General features: G+C 31.8%; 1 protein-coding gene across 3 annotated transcripts in view; it reads left to right on the forward strand.

Moving 5' to 3' along the window:
* LOC140060754 (protein PALS1-like) overlaps window positions 1–10322 on the forward strand; it is a 59755-nt gene extending 49433 nt beyond the window's left edge. For 2 of the 3 annotated variants that reach the window (XM_072107091.1, XM_072107093.1), the window contains 3 exons: window positions 695–742; window positions 5141–5251; window positions 5634–10322. In XM_072107091.1, the coding sequence (XP_071963192.1) occupies window positions 695–742; window positions 5141–5251; window positions 5634–5810 (336 nt within the window). In that variant the 3' untranslated portion in view covers window positions 5811–10322. The remainder of the gene's footprint in view (window positions 1–694; window positions 743–5140; window positions 5252–5633) is intronic. The other variant, XM_072107092.1, reaches the window with a different exon arrangement.
* Window positions 10323–10616: the final 294 nt, after the last annotated feature.

Raw genomic sequence — 10616 nt, forward strand, 5'->3', positions numbered from 1 at the left:
TAATAATTAATATAATGCAAATAAACTCTTTATTTAGATTTTATTATGGAACTAAGATAAAACAATTAATGACAAATGGTTATATTACTTCCTAAATTAAAACTATTTTAAAGAGATAACATTTTGAAAAAGGTTACATAACATTTTTACATAACAGTATTTTTGTCTATCGTTTCAATGTTACCGAATCTTTATTGGCGACTAAACAACTAGGGGTGTATCCAATTCTAACAATACCGTACTCGCTTGAACAAGTGTCCCGCACAAATTGGAAACAAGTTGTTTAAATGACTTGTTTCTCATTTGTGCTTAAAAGCATTCTGCTCTGAACCTATTACCCTCAACACTGTGGTAGTGGAACATTCTATTCCTAGGCCTACAAAAGCTGGGATATATGTTCTTAAACTATTAAGTGTGGTTCTCACTAGTGATGCAATGTAATGGTAAGAAATTGGCCTTTCAATTACTGTGTTTTCGCATTGATACGCTGCGTCCCAGTGGGAACCACGCTTTAGGGCACATACGTTAATGTTGAGGAGTAAAATCCAGTATTCCCTATCATTACCGTTGAGGTTGATACCACATCGAATTAAGCGCCCCTGTGCGTATAGTTGTTCAAGCAAGTACGGTACCCTGATGCTTTTTCCCGCCATATACTGTTTGTTTCACCTAACTCGTTTTCTTTCCCAAGCAGACTCTAGTAGAGGAGATGCCAATGCAATGGAATTCTTCATGGTTAATGGTGTGTGTTAATTAATTTTCATTCTGCATCTTGTTTGATGTGTTTTTTTTGTTTGTAGTGCTTGCTCTTTAAACTTAACATATGTTTACTTGTTGCTATTTGTATGTACAGTATATCTGTGCACTGTTTTGTATTGGCTTGCCATTTCCTATGCTAAATTTTAATAACAATCTTTCATTTTAACCGAATGAAGTATACTTAATGTCTAGCAGTCACCAGTACCAAGATTAACCATGGAGAACTGCTTGTGTACCCTTTTCCCTTAGAAAGCGATATTGTAGTGTCACTCCCTGTTTTTCCTATGTCATTTTATTTAATGGAATTGGGTGATAAAAATCGGTAGGTGGGAGACATACTCCACGATCACTAATATTAACATTACATAGCATACAGACTATGATATGCTCATAATCAGTGCTGCTTTACAAATGATTTTTCTTAATTGGATGAAGGACTATAAATTTATAGTATATCAAATAAAACAACTAGTTTTCATTGTAACAATGGCAATTTCTATTATGTAATTGTTTACTTTACTCTACTTTTGCACATTTGTTTTTATTTTTTGATAATAGTAATACACTTTTTATTTATAAATTCATGCTATATGAAATTTTTCTTTACTTTAAACAGAGTTTTGCATGCTTATTGTTTTTTTACTCTAATTTTGTACATTTGGTGTTTTTTTTTAATTGATATACAATTTTAATAAAAAGTATGTTTTTATCAATTACAAAAAATTAAAATACAACTTAAGAAAGTGTGCTGGTTGTCTGAAAAGTTATGTTTATTGGAAATTTTCTTGACTTTACTAAAACACAATAAAGACAATTTTTCAAAGTTGTTTTTGTAACAATTAACACGTGTCCTATTTATATGAATGTTTTTTTATTATTCAACTACTGTATTTGTCCCATAGTCTCCTCACAATACTACATTTAATCAATTTATTTACCTATTAGTCACTGTACTCAAATTGTACTATTCTATTACTTGTGTTTGCACTTAAGTATAATAATTCTGTAAACTTGATACCATTTCGTCTGACCACAGTTTGAATTGCGAATGCACGTCTAATTGTTGATATAGTAGTATGCACTGTTTCTTGTAAAAATTTTACTGTAAGAATTGCACAGAATAATGCACTTAACACAAGATGTGTTTCACATTAATTTTAATAGAATAGTTTACAATTTACATTATTTCTTAATGACTAATTGTGGTTGTTCAACTTTGTGAATATATCAAGAATTAAATCAATCTTATAGTCCCTGCTACTCAAGTTTTCATCATCATCATCGACATTTTAATTTTAAAATCAGAATAAAACATATACAAATACAATAAAAATGATAAGAGCCATGAAAATGGATAAATAATTGACACACATTCCAATAGTCAGTAAGATTTAAATTTGACAAATTTATTTTATGAAAATAGGTAAATATTTCTTTTTATATAATAATTTTACCTCCCAATCAAAGACCGTACCCGCAATTAGAATTTCACATCAAATTATAGCTAGACATTCTAAATATAGACCATTCTGCTATTGATCACAAAAGTAGCTTGTAATTTTTGCCCTTTTTACCAGTATAATATGACCTTATTAAGAAGATATTTGTACTTTTTTGTATATTTAATACTTTCCCGTTCATGATTTTTTTTTCAATTTTACCGCATACTTGTATTTCTTTGTTTGGTGTAATTGTGATTTTGCAGTATTTTCATTTACATAGCTGTCACATTGTCATTTAAATATTGTGAAATTCCAAGTTTGAATTTATTTCACTTTCATTGTTGTGGGTTTTGTTCAGAATAGTAATTGTTTTCAGTATAAATATTACGCTTTTATCAGACCATTTATTACACATAACTGTATTGAAACTACATACTTGGATTTTTGGGCGCTAGTTCCGTTTCGCACCTGTAGTTTATTTTGACTTAAAATTGGTTAAGTAACTTTATCGTGAGTACCACACCTTAGAATTAGGCCTAAAAATACTTTTACGAAGGAGATCACACAAAAAGTAACAAATAAATCCTTTAAATTGATGAATTTACAGACAAGTTTCTCGCACATCGGTTCGTGAATTTCTCATACTCCATGTTCAATGTTGTTGTTTCTATGGAGCGCCAAAAGAGCGAATCATAATAGAGGGCTAAAAACTCAGTATAATGCGTATATTTAATGCATTTATTGGTGAAAATTACGTTCAATTTTATCATATTTTGTCAATGTCAATGCAACAAAAATATTACTGTTGATACTGTACATGGTTTTTGCAGGAACTTTTAGGAATGAAAATCGACAAACTCATCATCATATTGCATGTACTGTAGGGGTATACCTGATCTAAATAATATTCCTCTTAGTATTACTCTTAGAGGCCTAGGGTTGGTTGCTATTCGAAAACAGCACATTATTAGCAGTAAAATGTTGCAGCATTTTTATTGACAAAATATATTAAAATTAAACGTGTATTTCAATTATAAATGCATTAAGGAGAAGACACATTCGCTGAGTTTTTAACCATCTATTGTTATTGCTCTTTTGGCGCTCCATAGAAACGAAAATATTGAAATTCGAGTATGCTAAATTCGCGAACGGTATGTGAGAAACATGTCTGTAAAATCATCAATTAAAGGATTTATTTGTTACTTTTAATGTGATTATTCTTCATAAAAGTACTTATGAGGCCCAATTTTAAAGTGTGGTATTCACAATAATTTACTTAACATTTTGGAGTCAAAAGGAAGTCGAAATAAAAACAGGTGCGAAACAGAACTAGCGCCGATTTTTGTTTCTGTTAAAATATATATACAATACAATAAGGTTAGCAGTGTTGGATCCAGGATTTTGAAATAAGGGGTGAGGGCTCCAGGGCCTAAAAAGTTTAAAATGAATGAATATACAAAAGTCAATATACATTTTATGTAAAATTTCATATTTATTATATCATTTGTATAAAATACATAGAAAATTAAGTTTGCTCTGAAACTACAGCACAGTAGTAAGCAAAGGACAGAAGTACAACATTTAAAAAATTGGGATATGCTTGTAGAAGCGGATTTAGAGAGGGAAAATTGTTCAGACTCGCTTTACTAATACATTCGCGAACATCTGGTATGCAGGAGTAAATTTGATTGGTTGGAGGTCAAAATCGTTTACTTTCGTATTGTAAGCATCGTTCACTAATCTCGTACCTTGAGCTATCGTAACGAACGAAAGATCAGTGTAGTAAGAGGTGGCTTCCACTAATCTTTTCCTGGTTCGGACAGCATAATTCTGTAGGTCTGAACAGGCCTTTTTACACAATACTGGATCTGACACTGCCTTGTTAAAGCGTGGTTCCCACTAGCGACGCAATACAAGGACGTAACGCAACGCAAGTGAATTGACCAATCACAAGCGATGGCTTATTCGCTTGTGATTGCTTACTGTCTATAACTTCGCTTGTCATTGGTTAAAACGCTTGCGTTGCGTTTACGTCCTTGCGTTACGTTCTAGTGGGAACCAAGCTTTAGTAACTGTAGTTACAATATTCAAGTACACATTCTTCTATTGCATCAACAGAATTATACTTACACAGGGTTTTTCTCGTAGTCTATATTGCATGCTATGGACAGTATTAATTAAACAGTGTGTTTATTTATGCATGGCAAAATGTAGATGACTGTATGTAATTGACACTAAACAAACCAATATGATAAAAAGGCATTATTATTATTATTAAATGTTTAACATGTACCCTGTTTGTATTACTGAGTATAATCCCATGCCCAAATATAATCCCATACCTTCATTTATCCTTGATACACTTAATCTGATTAATAGTCCAATGGTTGAATATAATCCTACATCCTAGTTCATGTTTGATTCAGAATTCATCCTTTTTTTTCGAGTATAGTTTTAACTTGGGTCATAATCTATATACCAGTCTCAATGCCAATGTCTGAGGCCCAAATATTTTAGGCCCAATATCTTGTGGCGCAATATATCAGGCCTAATATAGCAGGCCCAATATATCAGGCCCAATATTTCAGGCATAATTTCTCAAGCCAAATATCCTAGACTCAACATCTTAGGTACAGTACCCCATGCCCAATATTCCAGGGCAAATATCCCATGACCAATATCATAGGCTCATTATCGAGAGGCCAAATATCCCAGACCAAATTTCCTGGCTGTTATGTTATGCACTGGTTATTTTATTACTATTACATATCAAATGGTGTATTTTGTGTGTTCAAAATATTTAACATTGTTTTTCCTAATAATCATCATTACAAGTCAAGTGAAGATGTTAGACAATATACTAACACATGTGCTATTAAGTGTCCGTTTTTCAGCCATGTAAGAACATTTTATTTTATGTTATTTATTTATTTTTTTAGTCTTTGAAGATTCTGAAGAACTCTGATTTGAAACCATACTTTGTGTTTGTGTATCCACCCAACATTGACCGGTTAAGACAACAACGAGCTGAAGCTGGCGAAACTTTAAAGGTAAGTGTCACTATGCAGTTTGGCTAACAGCAAAGCAAAGGAGTGGGTGAAAGATTGAAACATGTATGGCTGTGGGTTCAGGGGTCGGTGGGCCCTAACATTAGCTTGAAAAATAAAAAGCTTAGGCTAATTTAGAAACAAAAACATCTGTTATATTCATTGACAGATATCACTAGAGTTGGACTACAGCTAGCACAGTTAGTTTGTTTACTCTTTTCAGCTGTACATTTTGTAAAAACCCCAAATGTGTTCGTGTGAACAGTTCTAATATCTTAAACACTACACCTATTTCTCACAATTCATTTCCTGCAACCAGACCAGATTTCGACCTCAGTGTGAACGTAGGTTAAATAATAATAATTTTATTTTATCCAATTTGTAGGAAGAAGCATTACGTGACATCATTGAGAATGGCAGGACGATGGAAGATCTTTACGGTCATTACTTTGATTTCATCTTAATTCACCATCATCACGAGAGGGCGCTGCACGACCTAATCACAGAGATTGAACGCATTGAGGGAGAGCCACAATGGGTACCAGTCTCCTGGTTAGGTTAAACGGATCTATCGATCTTTACATGTAGCAATAATATTTTTAAATGAAAGCACTATACAATGGAATATTCATTTTATCGCATTTATCAATTTAAAAAGATAGTTTAGATTTTCAGTGCGACCACACATCAACACTCATACATAGTAAGGTGGAGAGAAATTGATGCATCCAAAAAGTGTGTAATACCTCTCATAGACCACACTATGTATAGTTAGACTTTAAGATAGGTTCAAAAAGTTACAAATTCATGTGGTAGAATTGACAATACAGAGAATTCAGTATGTATAATTTGAATGGCTAAAATCACAGACATTTTTTGGTGAAAAAAAATGACCAGAAAGAATCTTGAAATCACATGCTTCAGTGTCTAGAATTATATAGGCTTGGTAGTAATAATGGTTAAAAAATGTAGCTATCAAACTTTATGTGACAACAAAATGGGATGTGCCCATATATGGAAATGATGATGTCATAGCACTACTATATTTGTGCATATCACATTTTTTGTTCACATAAAGTTTGATAGTGTAGACAGAGCTTTATAATTTTAATTCTCTTATCAATCCATATGCAACCATGTTTATACATTTAAAACATTATCTGCTGATAATAAGCCATGACTGGCTTTGTTTTGAGCAGACAGTCAGCAGATTTAGCCCAACAAACTCCTCATTGTTTAAATGCGAGCAGCGGAAGTAGCTCACTGCGAGGTGGTTGCGAGTGACCAGTGGATCACACCTAATACTACTTTTCATAATCGTTCGTTTGAATGAGTAAGAATACAACGTAATCAATCAATCAACTGGTTAAGAAAACTGAAGATTCCAATTTGTATAGTGTTTTGCATTCCATATATATTTGATTATTAATGTCATATAAAGATATTAATTATTTGCCTAAAATATATTTCCTTTATTCTATATTATAATCAATTCAATATATCAGGCAGATCCTTTTTTTTTAATCTACTCTCCTTGCGTATACCTTGAATCCGATAATTTACATAGAATTAACATAAAACCACCTTGGTGTAGATATTTCCAAATTATATTTTTAATGCTGAAGTATATTAAGTTAGATCTTTTATGAATTACTGATTTCTCAGTAATCTGGATATAACAGAGGGGGAAGAAATGGTTCTTAAATACCACAATTCAAATCATATAAACTAACTACTGAGGTATAAGCCTATCCCTTGATCTTGGGATTATATCCGAGGACCAAATGCAGAGTGTGAGCCTATACTCATGAATTTTTCAGCATTAACATGAGCCCATGTTAGTAGTTGAATTTAAACCCCAAGATGCATTATTTTTAGAAGTACTGTATTACATCCAGCAGAGGGAGTATGAACAATACTTTAAACCTTTCACTAAAGGTGTAGTTTACAATAGAATATTGTTATTTTAATTGCACTTCTAAATATGGCATCCTTTATTATATTTTCCTGTGTAGCGTCAGTTTTTTTAGCCATAAGTTTATTTGTTTGCAATTTTTGAATGGCGCTAGTAACATTTTAAGTTAGAAGTTATATTGTTGAATAATTAAAAAGTGTAAATTTTATTATTTTATATTCTGTGGTGCGTAGGTTATATGTAAGATCCACAGTCAATCCTTGATTTAATTACCTTAAAAAAATCTACCTTTATATAAATTGTATTAAAATGCTAAACTGTACACAAATTTATTTCATTTTTAATACATAATACCAGGATGGAAATTAATAATAAATTGTACATTAAAATTTGTAAAAAGTAATTATTTTCCCTGGAATATAGTGGTGTTGTTTGATGAAGTAGTGGAGAAGAGAGGAACAGGTTTATTTGGTATATTTAAATGAGTCTTGTACATTATTACTATCCTTGTTTATAGATAATTGCTATAGCTTATAAATACCTTTATTACACTAATGGAAGCACTTGCAAGCTTGTAGTGCCTTTGAATATTTAAAAGAAATAATCGTCTTCCACAAAAAGTGTAAAAAGCTGTCAAAAAGATTTGGCTTTTGTCATCCATTCATTATTAACTTTATAATTATATTACTAATATTATTACTGTTTCACTATTTTTAAATATTATCATTTATATAGCAATTTATTCATTATTATGATATTAATATGTACATGATATTTGACCAATTGCAATGCTTTATATTTTGCATGTGAATATTATTAACCTTTGACCCGAGTGCATTATAATATTTAGATGTAGTCGTGTGTATATTATTACAATATCAAAGCATTCCCCATTGTGCTTATGTTTTATCTGCAAAAGTGTTATAACCTTACGCAATACACCAGGATAGCATCATTATCGTAGCGCCCCCATTCATACCTCAGTTTGTTGGCAGCAGTCTAGTCCTTAACACGGTAGTATTAAGTACAACATGTACTGCGATCGAGTCTACTGCATCGAGTGTAATACTAGAATACCAAAATACCAAAAAGTGTTAACACAATGTTTGTTTGGTTAAAGTATTATGTGTGTATGAAAGCAGTGAAGTCACAGTCATTGTAGTGTTGTCGAGTTTCTCATAGTTATATACTGTATCAAATAATTTTTCATTTCTCTTGATTAATTCACAAGTTTGTTGAACAGCCGACCCACCTTGATTAGGGAGCGTTCGATTTGCGACTACTGACGACCAAAGACACATTGGTTGACCTGACCGGTTGACCTGACCTGGTTAGGTCGTCTGTTCACATTGGTCGGTTGACAATCATCGCTCCTGATTAAATCAAGTGTGGAGTCCTACATCAACTGTTTTTTGTAATTTGGCAACGTGTACTACAGTATTATGTTTTGTTAACACTACTCTGTCTGGTTAACATGTTTGTACGCAAGCAATGAATTCACATACGTAGTGTTGTCTTTTTGCTTTTAGTTGTACTGCATCAATTTAGCTGTTAGCTGCAGTAACAAGTTTCTTATTTGTTGTACAGTCAAACCAACACGACTAAATCAAGTTTGGTGTGTTCCACTGAGTTTTCTGAGATTCAGTGTATTTTGTACTACAGTAGTACTATGTATGTAAGCAATGAATTCACAGTCTAGTGTTGTCGTGTTGCATAGTTAATAATTTAAATTAATTTTTCCTTTTACTTGTTTAATTAGTTGCTTAAATTGTAACAGTTAATTACACGTTAAGTCAACACAATTTTATAGGATTGTAATTAAGAGCCTCAAGTTTACTGTTATAAATGATATAGGCTAGTAAAAGCAGTTCATTTGCAGTACAATACTGTTATTGTGTTTGGTTAAACACTAGCACGCTGGAACACCATCATGTTTGTGTACGTACAACCTATTCTAGACAGCATTTCAGCTTAATATTCATAAACATACATTTTAGCACATTTGGCATGCCATACCTATACTTGAGGTGGAATAAAAACCAAACTATCTTCAAGTGGCGATTGTAAAGGATGTAACAGCGGCAAAAAACAATAACCAGAGACTAGTTACAAGCAATTAATTCCATGTTTGTCGTGTTTCTATGATTTTATTATACAAATTTTACTTCATGCTACGTTTTTCTTGATGCCATGTTTTTCTCGGTACCGTATATATAGCTAACGCAGTGTTGAACAACAGCGCAATATTAATTCATGTGCTTTTTACCGTTATGTCAAATATGAAATTAATTTTAGTTACATTTTGTAGATATGCATATATTTTAAGCGATGAATTTTTCAGTTTTCAGCATCGAAGCATAATAATTGTTTCCGTAAATATATAATTGAGAATATTTACTTAAAAATACAATGTACAATTTTATATGTTTTAATTACAAAGTGAAAGCAAATGTTTACTACTAAATTTATTTGCCCGATAGTAAATGATATTATTTTGCGTAATGTTTGCCAAAATTTAAAATGAAATGATTTAATGAAACATATGTTAAAGAGTTGAATAAAATTTTCTGAATTTACATAAGCAAAATTTGTACATTGCAACTTGTGGGTAGGATGCTGACTGGATAAAACAAACATATGCTTTAATTATTTTAAATAGGTGTTGACATTCCATTGATTACACAGCAACTCAATATTATACCTTGTACGAATGTATTCCTAAGATTTGATACCAAGGGTCAGTCCTGCCCCAAGCTGATTGTTGTCTATTATATATTTTTATTGTAAAATAATGTACTATTTACTAATTAAGCTCACATTTTGTATGAATTGTCAAAATACAGCAAATAATGTACACTTGTAAAAATAAAGGAGTATTCATTTGTGTTACATGAGTTGTGTTACATGTTATGTATAGATACAGTATTATAACACACCTACTGTAACTTGTAATTGTATCCTTGCTATTTGATTGGATGATTATGTATCACATGCCATGTATCCATCCTCATGATAGCTGGTGGTACATTGCACATTTAAGTTCTTGTTGAAATGTTGTGCAACTCAAGGCTGGTTGTACGTTCACAGAGTCATCCTGTATTGTATTCTGTCTACAACTACTCAACTTCATGACCAAAGTTTGAGCGCTATATTTTTTGTTGATGGGCCTTTCAAATTTAAAGTAGTTGTGTTATAAAAACAAAATAATGTTTGTATTATGGAATGTATAGAATATTTTCATGAGTTGAATGTGTAGAACAGCTCAATTCCTCTTTGAGAATGTGTACTCAAATACGGTACTTTAAAAGCCAGATTTAAAAAAAATCAATTCTACCAAGATCATAAGGAGTTATCGGTTGGCAGAACGGGTTTGTGGTCTTGCTTTTATTTGCGTAAATATCTGATTGAACTGCTTATAATTTTTGTACCAAAAAAGTAAGGGACATTTTTTTT

The sequence above is a fragment of the Antedon mediterranea genome, chromosome 10, assembly GCF_964355755.1.
Source record: "Antedon mediterranea chromosome 10, ecAntMedi1.1, whole genome shotgun sequence".
Classification (NCBI taxonomy): Eukaryota; Metazoa; Echinodermata; class Crinoidea; order Comatulida; family Antedonidae; genus Antedon; species Antedon mediterranea.